The 19,905-nt window shown below is 45.4% G+C and overlaps 1 protein-coding gene across 1 annotated transcript; it reads left to right on the top strand.

The window, feature by feature from the left end:
- The first annotated feature begins 16,553 nt into the window (after positions 1–16,553).
- Positions 16,554–19,270, top strand: LOC123449408 (pentatricopeptide repeat-containing protein At2g16880-like). The gene has a single exon (XM_045126623.1). It carries the CDS (start codon positions 16,569–16,571, stop codon positions 18,936–18,938), a length of 2,370 nt encoding a protein of 789 aa, XP_044982558.1. The 5' UTR covers positions 16,554–16,568; the 3' UTR covers positions 18,939–19,270.
- The last annotated feature ends 635 nt before the right edge of the window (positions 19,271–19,905 follow it).

Raw genomic sequence — 19,905 nt, 5'->3', positions numbered from 1 at the left:
GTTAGAATTAGCATCTCTAACCAAGATTTCCTTGCTTATTGTGATATTGGATCCATGGTTTCTACCATGCCAAAAGTTGTTTATGATTCTCTAAGCTTTTTATACATGGAAATATTTTCATCTTATCATGAACATGCTAATGGGGATATTTCTGAAATCCAGGGAAAGGTAAAAGATGTCCAGGTTACATTCTTTAAAAGGAATGCAACGGTTTATTTCTTCATCATGAAGCCAAACCAAGGAAACATAGTGCTTGGAAGGGACTTCCTCTGAGCCATGAAAGGCTTCATTGATATAGGTAAAGGACACATATGCTTACGTGGGAAAGCGAAAGGTACGTACCCATTCCCTAGAAAAAATAAGGATGAACTTGTTGAGGATCTGTTTGAAGGTTTCGATGACACCAATGACTTTGGTGAATTTTGATCCTCATTTTTGCATCATGCCTAGCTCAAAGGCATAAAAGAAAGCGCTTGTTGGGAGGCAACCCAATTTGTTTTTACTTTCAGTTTTAGTGGTCTTGATGCTTTTTACTACTGTAGCAACATCATTGTACCTTTATTTTCAAGCTTTGTGCCAAGTTTTAGCCTCCGAATGCAAGAAAGTTAAAAGTTGTGACATGCTGTCCAGAAACAGATTTTGTCTGCTTGACGAAAAAAATCGCCAAAAATCACGAGATCATCTTTTTAATCTGAATTTTTTTTGACAGCATGCTCTATATAATTGTCTTTCTGGCATCTGTTCTGAGTTTTTTTAATTTGAGTTGCAGAAGTTCCCCGAAAGAATTATTTACCACGCGTTGTTCTGTTTTTCACATATTCTGCCACATTTTGCGTTTTCATCATTTTGCAAATCTTAAGCTTGCTTTTCCTTTGAAAAAACATTTTGGCAATCATGAGAAACAGTAGCTTTTCATGAAAATCTTTATTTCCAGTAGGTAATGAATTATTTTATCATGGGTACTAACCACTCTAATCAGGTTATGATGAGTTTCGTATGAAGGGAGTTTTCAAGTATGCGATGGAAGATGATGAAAGAAGATTCAGGAGTGTCAAGCGCTCAAGCTTGGGGATGCCCCCATGCACCCCAAGAAATATTCAAGGAGACTCAAGCGACTAAGCTTGGGGATGCCCCCGTGCATCCCCTTCTCTATCAACAATCATCAGTTCGTCTATCTCCATGCTATATTTTTATCACTTCATATGTTATGTGCTATACTTGGAGCGTCCCGCTCTTTACTTTTTATTTTGTTTTAGATTTGCTTGTTGTTCATAACAAGCCAGAACCTAGCCTACCTTGTTTGGGAGAGAAACACGCTCCATTCCACTCTAGAACACAACATAGGTTTTCATGCTTATCTTTTATGTGTGTTCTTTATCTTTTCATAGCTGTTGTCATGCTTAACTCTTAATTTTGCATGCTATATATTTTTAAGAGCTTTTATTTAGGTTGATTTTGGAACTCTCTTTAGTTATCATGCTTATCTTATTTAGAGAGTTGGCTTGTTGCACTAAGTTGTGTGTCTTGCATGAGTAGGTAAATGAGGTTGCTATTTAAGTATAGTAGTAACTTGCAATAGTTTTGAGGTATTGATTTGAGTAATGTTTGGACTATTGGTGCCAAGAGCTTGAGCCTATTAGTGATAGGTGCCGTATTTTGGGAAATCCGTGTGTTTTTCAAAAACTAAAAATTAGTTGAGAATTCTAGCTACTAGATTGATCGCTAACCTTTGGAGGGGTTGGAATATATAGAGTACCCTCACGTTACCATGGGTTGAGGATGCGCAAGGATAGCCAAACCCCCAAACAATCCTCCTTGGGGTACTTGTCTCTTTGTGAATTTCCTAACTAGATAGAGAGTTACCGATAATAAGTGTATGAATTTTGCGGACTAATCCGAGTATTCGATTGTTGGCACTTCCACCATCCATATTTTGCTAGCCTCTTCGGTACCGTGCATTCCCCTTTCTCATCTTGAGAGTTGGTGCAAACCTTGTCGGTGCATCCAAACCCTTGGCATGATACACTCTGTCATCATAAGCCTCATTATATCTTTCCTCAAAACAACCACCATACCTACCTATTAAGGCATTTCCATAGCCTTTTCGAGATACATTGCCATGCAACATCCACCATCTCATGACTTGATCTTCATGTCATACATGTTTTTGCTTGATCGACGAGCCGCATGCTAGTTGGGCCTTGCCCTTATTATTGCTACATGACGCGCTAGTTTCATTGCATATCCTGATACACTGGCAGAGGCATACATTTACATACATCATGATTGTTGGGGAACGTCGCATGGGAAACAAAAAATTTCCTACGCGCACGAAGACCTACCATGGTGATGTCCATCTACGAGAGGGGATGTGTGATCTACGTACCCTTGTAGACCGTACAGCAGAAGCATTAGTGAACACGGTTGATGTAGTGGACCGTCCTCACGTCCCTCGATCCGCCCCGCGAACAATCCCGCGAACCGTCCCGCGATCCGTCCCACGATCTAGTGCCGAACGGACGGCACCTCCGCGTTCAGCACATGTACAGCTCGACGATGATCTCGGCCTTCTTGATCCAGCAAGAGAGACGGAGAGGTAGAAGAGTTCTCCGGCAGCGTGACGGCGCTCCGGAGGTTGGTGATGATCTTGTCTCAGCAGGGCTCCGTCCGAGCTCCGCAGAAACACGATCTAGAGGAAAAACTATGGAGATATGTGGTCGGGCAGCCGTGAGAAAGTCGTCTCAAATCAGCCCTAAAACCTTCGTATATATAGGTGGGAGGGAGGGGAGGAGGCAGCCTCAAAACCTAAAGGTTTGGCCGAAATTGGAGGTGGAGGAGTCCTACTCCAATCCTACTTGGAGTAGGATTCCACCTTCCCACTTGGAAACTCTTTCCACCTTGTGTTTTTTCCTTCTCAAACCTTATGGGCCTTAGTGGGAACTTATTCCAGCCCACTAGGGGCTGGTTTATCTCTTCCCATAGCCCATGAGACCCCTTGGGGCGTGACACCCCTCCCGATGGTCCCCGGCACCCCTCCCGGCACTCCCGGTACACTACCGATGAGCCCGAAACTTTTTCGATAATGCACGAAAACCTTCCGGTAACCAAATGAGGTCATCCTATATATCAATCTTCGTTTCCGGACCATTCCGGAAACCCTCGTGACGTCCGTGATCTCATCCGGGACTCCGAACAACATTCGGTAACCAACCATATAACTCAAATACGCATAAAACAACGTCGAACCTTAAGTGTGCAGACCCTGCGGGTTCGAGAACTATGTAGACATGACCCGAGAGACTCCTCGGTCAATATCCAATAGCGGGACCTGGATGCCCATATTGGATCCTACATATTCTATGAAGATCTTCTCGTTTGAACCTCAGTGCCAAGGATTCATATAATCCCGTATGTCATTCCCTTTGTCCTTCGGTATGTTACTTGCCCGAGATTCGATCGTTAGTATCCGCATACCTATTTCAATCTCGTTTACCGGCAAGTCTCTTTACTCGTTCCATAATACAAGATCCCTCAACTTACATTAAGTTACATTGCTTGCAAGGCTTGTGTGTGATGTTGTATTACCGAGCGGGCCCCGAGATACCTCTCCCTCACACGGAGTGACAAATCCCAGTCTCGATCTATACTAACTCAACGAACACCTTCGGAGATACCTGTAGAGCATCTTTATAGTCACCCAGTTACGTTGCGACGTTTGATACACACAAAGCATTCCTCCGGTGTCCGTGAGTTATATGATCTCATGGTCATAGGAACAAATACTTGACACGCAGAAAACAGTAGCAACAAAATGACACGATCAACATGCTACGTCTATTAGTTTGGGTCTAGTCCATCACATGATTCTCCTAATGATGTGATCCCGTTATCAAGTGACAACACTTGCCTATGGCCAGGAAACCTTGACCATCTTTGATCAACGAGCTAGTCAACTAGAGGCTTACTAGGGACAGTGTTTTGTCTATGTATCCACACAAGTATTGTGTTTCCAATCAATACACTTATAGCATGGATAATAAACGATTATCATGAACTAAGAAATATAATAATAACTAATTTATTATTGCCTCTAGGGCATATTTCCAACAGTATCCCACTTGCACTAGAGTCAATAATCTAGTTCACATCACCATGTGATTCCAACGAATCCAACACCCATATAGTTATGGGGTCTGATCACGTCTTGCTCGTGAGAGAGGTTTTAGTCAACGGTTCTGAAACTTTCAGATTCGTGCGTTCTTTACAAATCTTTATGTCATCTTATAGATGCTGCTACTACGTGCTATTCGGAAATGCTCCAAATATCTACTCTACTATACGAATCCGTTTCACTACTCATAGTTATCCGGATTAGTGTCAAAGCTTGCATTGACGTAACCCTTTACGACAAACTCTTTAACCACCTCCATAATCGAGAAAAATTCCTTAGTCCATTAGTTACTAAGGATAAATTTCGACCGCTGCTAGTGATTCAATCATGGATCACTCTCTGTACCTCTCAACATACTTTGAGTCAAGGCCCACTTCAGGTGCGGTACACAACATGGCATACTTTAGTTTCTACGGCTAAGGCATAGAAGACGACCTTCGTCTATTCTCTTTATTCTGCCGTGGTCGGGTTTTGAGTCTTACTCAAATTCACACCTCACAACGCAACCAAGAACTCCTTCTTTGCTGGTCTATTTTGAACTCTTTCAAAAACTTGTCAAGGCATGCATCTTGTTGAAACTTCTATTAAGCGCTTTCGATCTATCTCCATAGATCTTTGATGCTCAACGTTCAAGTAGCGTAATCCAGGTACTCCTTTGAAAACTTCTTTCAAACAACCTTGTATGCTTTACAGAAATTCTACATTACTTCTGATCCACAATATGTCAACCACATATACCTATCAGAAATTCTATAGTGCTCCCACTCACTTCTTTGGAAATACAAGTTTCTCATAAACCTTGTACAAACCCAAAATCTTTGATCATCTCATCAAAGTGTATATTCCAACTCCGAGATGCTTGCACCAGTCCATTGAAGGATCACTGGAGCTTGCATACTTGCTAGTATCTTCAGGATCAACAAAACCTTCTGGTTGTATCACATACAATGTTTGCTCAAGGAAACCGTCGAGAAAACAATGTTTTGACATCCTACGTGCAATATTTCATAAATAATGCATCAACAACTAACATAATTCTAACAGACTCTTAGCATCGCTACGAGTGAGAAAGTCTCATCATAGTCAACTATTTGATCTTATCGAAAACATCTTTGCGACAAGTCGAGCTTTTCTTAATAGTGACTTATCACCATCATCGTCTGTCTTCTTTTAAAAATCCATTTTTACTCAATAGTCCTATGACCATCAAGTAGTTCTACCAAAGTCTACACTTTGTTTTCACACATGGATCCTCTCTCGTATTTCATGGCTTCCAGCCATTTGTCGGAATCTGGGCCCACCATCGCTTTCTCCATAACTCGTAGGATCACTGTTGCTCAACAACATGACCTCCAAGACAGGGTTACCGTACTACTCTGCAGGAGTACGCGACCTTGTCGACCTACGAGGTTTGTAGTAACTTGATTCGAAGCTCAATGATCATCATCATCAGCTTCCACTTCAATTGGTGTAGGCGCTACATGAACAACTTCCTGCGCCCTGCTACACACTAGTTGAAGTGATGGTTCAATAACCTCATCAAGTTCTACTACCCTCCCACTCAATTCTTTCGAGAGAAACCTTTTCTCGAGAAAGGATCCGTTTCTAGAAACAAACACTTTGCTTTCGGATCTGAGATAGGAGATGTACCCAACTGTTTTGGATATCCTATGAAGATGCATTTATCCGCTTTGGGTTCGAGCTTATCAGACTGAAACTTTTTCACATAAGTGTCGAAACCCCAAACTTTCAAGAAACGACAGTTTAGATTTCTCTAAACCTCAGTCTATACTGTGTCATCTCAACGGAAATACGCGGTGCCCTATTTAAAGTGAGTGCGGTTGTCTCTAATGCATAACCCATAAACGATAGTGGTAATTCGGTAAGAGACATCATAGTATGCACCATACCAAATAGTGCGTGGCTATGACGTTCAGACACATCATCACACTATGATGTTCCAGGTGGCATGAACTGCGAAACAATTTCCACATTGTCTTAACTGTGTACCAAAACTCGTAACTCAGATATTCATTTCCATGATCATATCGTAGACAGTTTATCCTCTTGTTACGACGAACTTCACTCTGAAACGGAATTGAACTTTTCAACATTTTAGACTTGTGATTCATTAAGTAAATACTCCTGTATCTACTCAAATCGTCAGTGAAGTAAGAACATAATGATATCCACTGCGTGCCTCGGCACCCATTGGACTGCATACATCAAAATGTATCACTTCCAACAAGTTACTATCTTATTTCATCTCAATGAAAACAAGGCCTTGCTCATGTGGTATGATTCGCATGTCACTAGTGATTCGAAATCAGGTGAGTACAAAGATCCATCAGCATGGAGCCTCTTCATGCAATTTATACTAACATGACTCAAGCGATAGTGCCACAAGTAAGTGGTACTATCATCATCAACTCGTATCTTTTGGCACCAATATCATGAACATGTGTAACACTACGATCGAGATTCAATAAACCATTGAAGGTGATTATTCAAGAAAATAGAGTAACCATTATTCTCTTTAAATGAATAATCGTATTGCAATAAACACGATCCAATCATGTTCATGCTTAACGCAAGCACCAAATAACAATTATTTAGGTTTAACACCAATCCCGATGGTAGAGGGAGCGTGCGACGTTTGATCATATCAATCTTGGAAATACTTCCAACACGTATCGTCACCTCGCCTTTAGCTAGTCTCCGTTTATGCCGTAGCTTTCATTTCGCGTCACTAATCACTTAGCAACCGAACCGGTATCCAATACCCTCGTGCTACTAGGAGTACTAGTAAAGTACACATCAACATCATGTATATCAAATACACTTCTTTCGACTTTTGCCAGCCTTCTTATCTACCAAGTATCTTGAGTTGCTCCGCCTCAGTGATTGTTCCCCTCATTACAGAAGCACTTAGTCTCGGGTTTGGGTTTAATCTTGGGTCTCTTCATTAGTGCAGCAACTGTTTTGCCGTTTCACGAAGTATCCCTTCTAGCCCTTGCCTTTCTTGAAACTTAGTGGTTTTACAAACCATCAACTATTGATGCTCCTTCTTGATTTCTACTTTCGCAGTGTCAAACATCGCGAATCGCTCAAGGATCATTGTATGTATCCTTGATATGTTATAGTTCATCACGAAGCTCTCATAGCTTGGTGGCAGTGACTTTGGAGAACTATCACTATCTCATCTGGAAGATTAACTCCCACTTGATTCAAGCGATTGTCGTACTCAGACAATCTGAGCACATGCTCAACGATTGAGCCTTTTCTCCTGTGCTTTGTGGACAAAGAATCTTGTCGGAGGTCTCGTACCTCTCAACAAGGGCACGAGCATGAAATCACAATTTCATCTCTTTAGAACATCACTTATGTTCCGTGACGTTTCAAAACGTCTTCGGTGCCTTGCTTCTAAGCCATTAAGTATTTTGCACTGAACTATCGTGTAGTCATCAGAAACGTGTATGTCGGATGTTCACAACATCCGCAGACGACGCTCGAGGTGCAGCACACCGAGTGGTGCATTAAGGACATAAGCCTTCTGCGCAGCAATGAGGACAATCCTCTTCAAAGTTTGCTACTATCAACTTTCAACTAAATTTTCTCTAGGAACATATAAAAACAGTAGAGCTATAGCGCAAGCTACATCGTAATTCGCAAAGACTATTAGACTATGTTCATGATAATTAGTTCAATTAATCATATTACTTAAGAACTCCCACTCAAAAAGTACATCTCTCTAGTCATTTGAGTGGTACATGATCCAAATCCACTATCTCAAGTACGATCATCACGTGAGTCGAGAATAGTTTCAGTGGTAAGCATCCCTATGCTAATCATATCAACTATATGATTCATGCTCGACCTTTCGGTCTCATGTGTTCCGAGGCCATGTCTGCACATGCTAGGCTCGTCAAGCTTAACCCGAGTGTTCCGCGTGCGCAATTGTTTTGCACCCGTTGTATGTGAACGTTGAGTCTATCACACCCGATCATCACGTGGTGTCTCGAAACGACGAACTGTAGCAACGGTGCACAGTCGGGGAGAACACAATTTCGTCTTGAAATTTTAGTGAGAGATCACCTCATAATGCTACCGTCGTTCTAAGCAAAATAAGGTGCATAAAAGGATTAACATCACATGCAATTCATAAGTGACATGATATGGCCATCATCACGTGCTTCTTGATCTCCATCACCAAAGCACCGGCACGATCTTCTTGTCACCGGCGTCACACCATGATCTTCATCATCATGATCTCCATCAACGTGTCGCCATCGGGGTTGTCGTGCTACTCATGCTATTACTACTAAAGCTACGTCCTAGCAAAATAGTAAACGCATCTGCAAGCACAAACGTTAGTTATAAAGACAACCCTATGGCTCCTGCCGGTTGCCATATCATCGACGTGCAAGTCGATATTATCTATTACAACATGATCATCTCATACATCCAATATATCACATCACATCGTTGGCCATGTCACATCACAAGCATACCCTGCAAAAACAAGTTAGACGTCCTCTAATTTTGTTGTTGCATGTTTTACGTGGTGACCATCGGTATCTAGTAGGATCGCATCTTACTTACGCAAACACCACAACGGAGATATATGAGTTGCTATTTAACCTCATCCAAGGACCTCCTCGGTCAAATCCGATTCAACTAAAGTTGGAGAAACCGACACTTGCCAGTCATCTTTGAGCAAAGGGGGTTACTCGTAACGATGAAACCAGTCTCTCGTAAGCGTACGAGTAATGTCGGTCCAAGCCGCTTCAATCCAACAATACCGCGGAATCAAGAAAAGACTAAGGAGGGCAGCAAAACGCACATCACCACCCACAAAAACTTTTGTGTTCTACTCGAGAAGACATCTACGGATGAACCTAGCTCATGATGCCACTGTTGGGGAACGTCGCATGGGAAACAAAAAATTTCCTACGCGCACGAAGACCTATCATGGTGATGTCCATCTACGAGAGGGGATGTGTGATCTACGTACCCTTGTAGACCGTACAGCAGAAGCGTTAGTGAACGCGGTTGATGTAGTGGAACGTCCTCACGTCCCTCGATCCGCCCCGCGAACAATCCCGCGAACCGTCCCGCGATCCGTCCCACGATCTAGTGCCGAACGGACGGCACCTCCGCGTTCAGCACACGTACAGCTCGACGATGATCTCGGCCTTCTCGATCCAGCAAGAGAGACGGAGAGGTAGAAGAGTTCTCCGGCAGCGTGACGGCGCTCCGGAGGTTGGTGATGATCTTGTCTCAGCAGGGCTCCGCCCGAGCTCCGCAGAAACACGATCTAGAGGAAAAACTATGGAGATATGTGATCGGGCAGCCGTGAGAAAGTCGTCTCAAATCAGCCCTAAAACCTTCGTATATATAGGTGGGAGGGAGGGGAGGAGGCAGCCTCAAAACCTAAAGGTTTGACCGAAATTGGAGGTGGAGGAGTCCTACTCCAATCCTACTTGGAGTAGGATTCCACCTTCCCACTTGGAAACTCTTTCCACCTTGTGTTTTTTCCTTCTCAAACCTTATGGGCCTTAGTGGAAACTTATTCCAGCCCACTAGGGGCTGGTTTATCTCTTCCCATAGCCCATGAGACCCCTTGGGGCGTGACACCCCTCCCGATGGTCCCCGGCACCCCTCCCGGCACTCCCGGTACACTACCGATGAGCCCGAAACTTTTCCGGTAATGCACGAAAACCTTTCGGTAACCAAATGAGGTCATCCTATATATCAATCTTCGTTTCCGGACCATTCCGGAAACCCTCGTGACATCCGTGATCTCATCCGGGACTCCGAACAACATTCGGTAACCAACCATATAACTCAAATACGCATAAAACAACGTCGAACCTTAAGTGTGCAGACCCTGCGGGTTCGAGAACTATGTAGACATGACCCGAGAGACTCCTCGGTCAATATCCAATAGCGGGACCTGGATGCCCATATTGGATCCTACATATTCTACGAATATCTTATCGTTTGAACCTCAGTGCCAAGGATTCATATAATCCCGTATGTCATTCCCTTTGTCCTTCGGTATGTTACTTGCCCGAGATTCGATCGTTGGTATCCGCATACCTATTTCAATCTCGTTTACCGGCAAGTCTCTTTACTCGTTCCGTAATACAAGATCCCTCAACTTACATTAAGTTACATTGCTTGCAAGGCTTGTGTGTGATGTTGTATTACCGAGTGGGCCCCGAGATACCTCTCCGTCACACGGAGTGACAAATCCGAGTCTCGATCTATACTAACTCAACGAACACCTTCGGAGATACCTGTAGAGCATCTTTATAGTCACCCAGTTACGTTGCGACGTTTGATACACACAAGGCATTCCTCCGGTGTCCGTGAGTTATATGATCTCATGGTCATGGGAACAAATACTTGACACGCAGAAAACAGTAGCAACAAAATGACACGATCAACATGCTACGTCTATTAGTTTGGGTCTAGTCCATCACATGATTCTCCTAATGATGTGATCCCGTTATCAAGTGACAACACTTGCCTATGGCCAGGAAACCTTGACCATCTTTGATCAACGAGCTAGTCAACTAGAGGCTTACTAGGGACAGTGTTTTGTCTATGTATCCACACAAGTATTGTGTTTCCAATCAATACAATTATAGCATGGATAATAAACGATTATCATGAACTAAGAAATATAATAATAACTAATTTATTATTGCCTCTAGGGCATATTTCCAACAATGATAGTTTTCATTTGTCTTTATGTTGAGTAATTCTTATAAAGTGTGACAATCTTCTTTTGATTCTTGTAAAACATATAGTGTTGCCCTTAAGTGAGGAAAAGATCCCAAAGAGGACACATGAAAAGATCCCAAAGAGGACAAATGAGAGATAAATAGAAAGAGACAAAGGGGCCACAAAAAAATAAAAAAAGACAAAAAAAGAAAGAAATAAAAAGAGAGAAGGGGCAACACTACTATTCCTTTTGAAATATCCACACTCGTACTCCATTGCTATATTTGTACTACATAGAGATTATCATTCATGCATAACTATGTGGGGACCCTTACACTATAGAACTTGACTTGTATATTCAAATGATGAGCCTCCTCAAATGAGCTCTAGGTCTTCATGAGCAATCGAGTTGGATGCACCCCCACTAGTTCCATTGGAGAGCTTACCTTAGCTCATATGTGCATCCGTTGCATGGCAATCCCTACTCCTCACATCATATCCATCATTTGGCTTTCTCTCGCCTATGGTTGTCCTCATTGATGTGAGCCTTTCACACCTTTTTGTCTTCCTTCCCCATCATTATTCTCTTTTCCATCCTAAGTGCCAACATATCTTGCTTGCTCTCATCCATTGCATGAGTGCTCAAAGTCGAAAGGGAGAGGATCATTTTGACTTGTGCCTGACTAGTGGTCTGGCGATGAGTCAAAATAAGATTCCAAAGGAGACCAAGTGTGAAGTTTAGTAGATTGAGTTCTCAATTAAAACTTATTTTATGATCTAAACCCATCTCCCATTTCTTGCACGCAAACACCATTTGGAGACATTCAAGTCACGGACAGCGAGAGCTCTTGCACCTTTATGTTCTTACCTTGCTATTTTCAATACTAAATATAGACTCTTGCTTGTTATTGTCTTGACTTGAATTGCATATATTACTTGCTTTACTTTGAAGTTCTTATATGTGTGTTAGCATGTCACCACATAAATTATTTGTGTTATCATTTACCTACTTGAGGACGAGCATGAATTAAGCTTGGGGAAGTTGATACGTCCCAAACGTGTCTATAATTTCTGCTTGCTCCATGATCTTTTGGGTGACATTGTTATATGCTTTGCTACACTTTTATATCTTTTTACACATATATATTTGGACTAACCTACTAACTCGGTGCACCCAGTGCCAGCTTCTGTCTGCTGATGTCTTTTTTGCACGGGCTTTTATCCAAATTTCGAGAGCCCCAAAAATCCTGAGAAAAATATATAAAAATCAGCGTGACGGAAGCTTCCAGATCACCGAAGATGGGCCAAAGGGGAGAGAGGGGCTGCCCAGGAGGCCACCCTGCGCGGCCTGGCCTATGGCCGCACCCACTGGCCGCCTGGGTGGGCCGTACCTCCTCTGACGCCCTCCTTTGGCCTACATTTACCCCTCCGATCAGAAACCCTTCGAGCATATCCAGAATCATGAATTTCTCCATTGTTCTGCTGCCGCAGCGCTTCCGAGATCGGGAGCGTCAGGAGACCTCTTCCCGGCACCCTGCCGGAGGGAGGATTGACCACCGGGAGCTTCTCCACCGCCATGGACGCTTCCCGGACGTGCCGTGAGTAGTCCTCTTTGGACCACGAGTCCATGACCAGTAGCTATGTGATGTCTTCTCTCCAATCTTGTGCTTCCATGATTAGCCCTTGTGAGCTTCCCTACATGATCAAGACATCTATGTAATTTTCCTGCTATTGATATGCTCAGTTTGCTGGGATCCGATGGATTATGAGATTATGTTCAGATTGTTATGAGTTATATATTTGATTATCCTTTTATATTATGTTCTTTAGTGATTCATGCATGTTCTCCGTTGCTCTTTATTGCTTTGGCCGGGTAGTAGATTGTAACTCCAAGAGGGAGCGTTATGCATGATTGTGGGTTCATGCCCCATGATGTCTAGCTTGAGTGGCAGAAACATGAAACTAGGGGATGTGCTGTTGCCACCAGGGAGAAAACAACGGTGCTTGTGACCACGGTTGCAAGGATTGTTTACCTTACGCATAGTTTGTTAATGCAGTTGCCCGTTGCTTTGAGTTTACACTTTGGGTGGGGCTCGCAACTTAATACCAGCGAGATGTTCTGAATAGATATCTCAAGGTGGATGATTAGTAAGTAGATGCCGATGAATAAACGATCTACTTGTCTTGGCATACTGCCTATTACTATTGAGCCTCTAACTTTCAAGTAGCATAATTAGCATTGCGATGCGTTTATAATTCTGTCAATTGCCCAGATGTAATTTGTTTACCCAAGCATAGTTGTTTATCGTCTTTTGGGAGAGAGACATCACTAGTGAACATCATGTGACTCAGGTCCATCTCACCACCATTGCTTACACCTCCACCATTTACTGTTTTCATTTACTTTTTCAATACAATCACTATCACTATTCCCGCTTGTGTTTTGATCCTTTGCAAACTACAAGGCCGGAGAGATTGACAACCTCTCTGTACTTGTTGGGACCAAAGTTATTTGTTGTGTGCGCAGGTCCACGTCTTCTGCTAGCGCCAGAGCAGCGGACACCTACTTGTTGATCCTCGGAGTCCTCCTGGTTCGATAAACCTTATAGTCTCCGTGTAAGGGAAACTTGCTTATGACTACATCTCCACCTTCCACTTGGGGTAACCAACGAGGGGCAAGAAGTATATCCATCAACTCGTCATCAATCGCCCACAACCACTTGTGTTCTACTCGTCCATAGAATCTACGCATAAACCTAGCTCATGATGCCACTTTTGGGGAACGTAGTAATAATTCAAAATTTTCCTACCTGTCACCAAGATCAAACTAGGAGAAACCAACAACGAGAGAGGGAGACCATCTTCATATCGTTGAAGGTCGCAAAGCGGAAGCATTACTACGAACGTGGTCGATGGAGTCGTACTCGTGGTGACCCGATCCAAGCACCGAACGAACGGTGCCTTCGCGTTCAACACACCTACAACCCGGGGATGTCTCCTCCTTCTTGATCCAGCAAGAGTGAAGAAGAAGTTGAGGGAGAGCTCCGGTAGCACGACGGCGTGGTGGCGGTGGAGCTTGTGGTTCTCAGCAGGGCTTCACCAAGCACCACGGAGGAGGAGAGGTGGAGAGGTAGGGTTGCGCCAAGGGGAGAGTTTCAAGGTGTGTGCAGCCCTCCCAAAACCCCCACTATTTATAGGAGGGAGGGAGAGGGGGCCGGCCACCCAAGGGAAACCCTAGGAGGGACGGCGACAACCCTAGGAGGAGGGGGCGGCGGCGCCCTAGGGGTGGCTTGCCTCCCAAGTCGGAGGGAGGCAGCCCCCACGCCCTAGGGTTTTGCCCTAGGCGCCTTGGGCCTCCTCTGTTGGCTCGCACCAGCACACCACGGGCTGGTTCCCTTCCACTTTCGACCCATGAGGCCCTCCAGGACAGGTGGACCCTCCCGGTGGACCCCCGGTACCCTTTCGGTGGTCCCGGTATAATACCAATAAACCCCGAAACCTTTCCGGTGACTGAGACTGGACTTCCCATATATAAATCTTCACCTCCGGACTATTCCGGAACTCCTCGTGACGTACGGGACCTTATCCGGGACTCCGAACAACCTTCGGTAACCACATATACAATTCCCATTACAACTCTAGCGTCACCGAACCTTAAGTGTGTAGACCCTACGAGTTCAGAAACCATGGAGACATGACCGAGACACCTCTCCGGCCAATAACCAACAACGGGATCTGGATACCCATGTTGGCTCCCACATCTTCCACGATGATCTCATCGGATGAACCACGATGTCAATGATTCACTCAATCATGTATACAATTCTCTTTGTCTACCGGTATGATACTTGCCCGAGATTCGATCGTGTGTATCCCTATACCTTGTTCAATCTCGTTACCGACAAGTCTCTTTACTCGTTTCGTAACACATGATCCCGTGGCTAACTCCTTAGTCACATTGAGCTCATTATGATGATGTATTACCGAGTGGGCCCAGAGATACCTCTCCGTCACACGGAGTGACAAATCCCAGTCTCGATTCGTACCAACCCAACAGACACTTTCAGAGATACCTGTAGTGCACCTTTATAATCACCTAGTTACGTTGTGACGTTTGATACACCCAAAGCATTCCTATGGTATCCGGGAGTTGCACAATCTCATGTCTAAGGAAATGATACTTGACATTATGAAAGCTCTAGCAGACGAACTACACGATCTTGTGCTATGCTTAGGATTGGGTCTCGTCCATCACATCATTCTCCTAATGATGTGATCCCGTTATCAATGACATCCAATGTCCTTGGTCAGGAAACCATGACCATCTATTGATCAACGAGCTAGTCAACTAGAGGCTCTCTAGGGACATGTTGTGGTTTATGTATTCACACATGTATTACGGTTTCCGGTTAATAAAATTATAGAATGAATAATAGACACTTATCATGAACAAGGAAATATAATAATAACCATTTTATTATTGCCTCTAGGACATATTTTCAACATGTTGGGCCTTGCCTGACGAGCTTTATCCCAAAACGAGAATCTAGGGGATCCCCATAACAACCCCAAGCATGTTAGGAGCGCTCATTTATGAAACATAACACCGGTAGCCGAAACTAAGGCGACAAAGGTGAAACTAAACACCAGGCTAGAAAGACTGAGCCTTCCACCTTTTACCAAGTATATATGTGCATTAAATTAAATAGCATTTAATAGGGTGATATAACAAGTGACCCATGCTAACACATGGAAGCAACTGCACCTGCAACTAGCAATTCTAACACATGGTTAAGCAAGCGACAACATAGCCAATCATTGGTTTGCTAGGTTGTAGAAAGGTTGAAGGTTTTCATGACAATGTTGGAAGGCTGATATTTAACAGATGGCAGGCAGCGAGACATAACGATAGAAACGAAACAACTAGCATGACAGTGATAGTAATGGTATCTGTGGAAATGATCATCTTGCATGTGATCTCGCTTTGAAGAAGAATGACTTTGTGAAGCAAACGAACCGACGTAGACGAATGGATCCTCACATTCCGACACGCCCACAACGATGACCACAACAGCGACCACAAACAGCGAACACAACGGCGACGCCCAGCCCCAAGCGCAGAAACCACGCCGACGACGAACAGCCTGACTACGCCGCCGACGAGCCCGACCAGTCCCGCGGCAGAGGAGCCGCATCACGCCGAACTATTGATGTGTTTGATCGACGAACTATGGCATGCTGATCATCGACTTCTGGCATGATGATCGCCGAACTCGTGCCTTTTTTTGACAACGAAAAAGAAAAAATTGAAAACGTTGACGTCTGAGAGCTGAAATCTGAAAGCACGGCTTGCCCCGATCAAAAATAGTGTCGACGCAACGCCAAAAAAAACTTTCACCAGGATATGATGGGGGCCAAACATGGAGATGCTCTTACTCGAATCGATATCAAAACATTACCAGAGAGATCAGCCGGCAAGCATGCATTTCCCGATATCAAAACACACACACACACACACACACACACTGCTCCGCAGCTGGGCCACAGCCCAGCCAGCCTGCAGGGCAGCCCACACCATGTCCCCTCTTCCCCACAGTTTCCCCGCTTCCCTCCTTTCCCCTCCCCCTCGCCGCGCCGTCACCGTCCGCCGCCCCTCCACCTCCCCATGGACACCCCGCCGTCCACCTCCGCCTCGGCCGCAACCGGGTCCGACCCGGACTCGGCGCTCGTCGCGGCCGTGGCGGACGCGCTCGTATCGGCGTCCCGCCTGCCGGCCCCGGTGCCCATGCCCACCCTCCTGGCCGCCTACCTCCCGCGCCTCACCGCCTCCCACCACCCGCGCGTGCTCTCCATCGCGGCCTCCAACCCGGCGCTGGCCTCGCCGGAGCCGCTCCTCGCCTACCGCAGCTTCCTCTCGCCGCCTTCCTGCCTCCCCTCCCTCATCCCGCTCCTCCCCGTCCTCCCCTACCGCCACCTCTTCCCGCTGCTCCTCTCCTTCGTCCCGCTCGACCCGCTCCGCCACCTCCACCGACACCTCCTCGGCCACCTCCCCTCGACACCCCTCGCCGACGCCGCGCTCTGCGCCTACTCCCGCCTCCGCCTCCCCCACCTCGCCGCCCAGCTACTCCACTCCCTCCGCCGCCGCATCCGCGTCCGCCCCTCCCTCCAGGCTGCGAACGCCGTCCTCTCCGCGCTCGCCCGTAGCCCCTCCACCTCCCCGCAGGCCTCCCTCGACGCATTCCGCTCTCTCATCGCACTCCGCCTCCACCCCAACCACTACACCTTCAACCTCCTCGTGCACACCCATTGCTCCAAGGGCACCCTCGCTGACGCCCTCGCCACGCTCTCCACCATGCAGGGGTTCGGCCTCTCCCCCGACGCCGTCACCTACAACACGCTCCTCCACGCGCACTGTCGGAAGGGCATGCTCGGCGAGGCGAGGACGCTGCTGGCGAGAATGAAGAAAGAGGGGATCACGCCCACGCGGCCGACGTACAATACCCTTGTGTCGGCTTACGCAAAGCTCGGGTGGATTAAGCAGGCGACCAAGGTCTTGGAGGCCATGACGGCCAACGGGCTGGAGCCTGACCTGTGGACGTACAATGTGCTCATTGCTGGGCTGTGCCAGGCAGAGAAGGTGGATGAGGCGTTTAGGCTGAAGGATGAGATGGAGCGGCTCGACACTTTGTTGCCTGATGTAGTGACCTACAATACGCTCGCTGATGCGTGCTTCAAGTGGAGGCGTTCGTCAGATGCACTGAGGCTGCTCGAGGAAATGCGTGAGAAGGGGTTGAAGCCGACATTGTTCACGCATAACATTATTATTAAGGGGCTTTGCAAGGATGGGGAATTGGAGGAGGCGTTGGGCTGTTTGAAGAAGATGTCAGATGAAGGTTTAGCACCAGATGTGATCACGTATAATACGTTGATTGATGCATACTGCAAGGCTGGCAATGTCGCCAAAGCATTTGCACTAATGGATGAGATGGTCGGTAGGGGACTCAAATTGGACACCTTCACGCTTAATACTGTGCTATATAATCTATGCAAGCAGAAGCGCTATGAAGAGGCGCAAGGGCTGCTACAGTCTCCATCGCAAAGGGGTTTTGTGCCCGATGAAGTCAGCTATGGTACAGTGATGGCAGCCTACTTCAAGGAGTATAATCCGGAGCCTGCTCTGCGTCTCTGGGATGAGATGATTCAGAGGAAGTTGACACCAAGTATTTCGACTTACAACACATTGATCAAGGGGCTTGGCAGAATGGGGAGGTTGAAAGAGGCCATTGATAAGTTGAATGAGCTCATGGAGAAGGGGTTGGTACCAGATGACACCACGTACAATATCATCATCCATGCCTACTGCAAGGAAGGGGACTTGGAGAATGCCTTCCAGTTCCACAACAAGATGGTCGAAAATTCCTTTAAGCCAGATGTTGTTACTTGCAACACTTTGATGAATGGACTGTGTCTGCAGGGGAAGCTGGACAAAGCAATGAAGCTCTTTGACTCATGGGTAGAGAAAGGGAAGAAGGTTGATGTTATCACATATAACACCCTAATACATGCTATGTGCAAAGATGGTGATGTTGATGCTGCTTTGCAATTTTTCGCTGATATGGAGGTCAGAGGATTGCAGCCTGACGCGTTTACGTACAATGTTGTATTGTCTGCATTATCTGAGGCAGGGAGACCAGAAGAAGCACAAAGTATGCTGCATAAGTTAACTGAGAGTGGAAAATTGTCCCAAAGCTTTTCTTCTCCCCTCTTGAAGCTTTCTTCTGTGGATGAAACAGAGTCAGCTAAGGATCACAAGGGTAATACTGAGGAAGAAACTGGTGGAAATCCACAAGATAGTGCTCTGGAGGCTGACACAAAACTCCTAAATGAGCTATGCACCGGTGGGCAATTCAAAGAAGCTAAGGCCATTTTGGATGAGATGATGCAAAAGGGAATGTCTGTTGACAGTTCAACGTATATAACTTTGATGGAAGGGCTTATCAAGAGACAGAAAAGGCAAACACATGCAGCTGGGTAGTACACACTGTTGATCTTTGCTGCACTTTGATGTGACCTCAGCCGGAGTTTAGTCATAAATCTGGTAAATTGAGTGCTTGTCTCGGAAGAGTGTGATGGACATAAAAGAAGTAGGTATGTGATCTGCTTCTTTTTGAAAAAATCACCACTAGAATCGTGTTAGTTTTTCAGTTGCAATACCAAGTAAATCCATTTCACTGTAAAATCTACCCCTCTTTTCCAAAATACTGGTCGTGGTTTTAGTTCAACTGAAACCACGACAAGTATTTTGGAACGGAGGAAGTACCAAATGTAAAAAGTATGTTGTTCCAGTTTAAGTACATGGTATCTAAACTTTTGTGCCTGATGAATTACCGCTAGGTTGTCAGCCAGTGCGCAATACAGCGCTCGCCGGCCACCTGCACTGTAGTTTTCCTTTTTTGGGGTTTCCTTTTCTTTACCAGCCAGAAATTGGAGGACCACCCCCCTCTTTTTTGCAAAAAAGAAAAAAAAAACATATTTTCAAAAACCTGTCCAAACAAAGAAAAACAGCTTAAACAGAAAAACTTTGTGTTATCTGCAAGCGCAAGCTCCATAGCATAATTGTTGTATGCTGAACAGCATGTTTGGTTGGCAACATACTTAGAGCATCTACAACCGGACTTGTTAAATCCATGCCCCCTATAAGTCTGCGGACACGCCTGGGCAGCCCTGCGGACGGTGCCGGACAGACCCTCATATGTCGTGCCCGACAGGCACTCATCAAATCCAAACTCTTGAATTCATGCAAATCCATGCCATCATACACATGAATGTCGCACATAAATAACATTTGTTGGTAGCGAAAATAGATAGTTCAAAGACAAAATTTATTTTAAGTGAACAGTTCAAAAAATAGTTTTTTTTTGAAACGGAAACATTAGCTCTTTTCTTTTCATTGTGGGTCCACATATGTTCCATAAGATCACTGAGGAGCTGCGCGTGCATCT

This window comes from Hordeum vulgare, chromosome 4H, assembly GCF_904849725.1.
Source record: "Hordeum vulgare subsp. vulgare chromosome 4H, MorexV3_pseudomolecules_assembly, whole genome shotgun sequence".
Classification (NCBI taxonomy): Eukaryota; Viridiplantae; Streptophyta; class Magnoliopsida; order Poales; family Poaceae; genus Hordeum; species Hordeum vulgare.
Note: the sequence above shows the minus strand (reverse complement) of the source record. Positions and strands in the feature narration are given on the sequence as shown.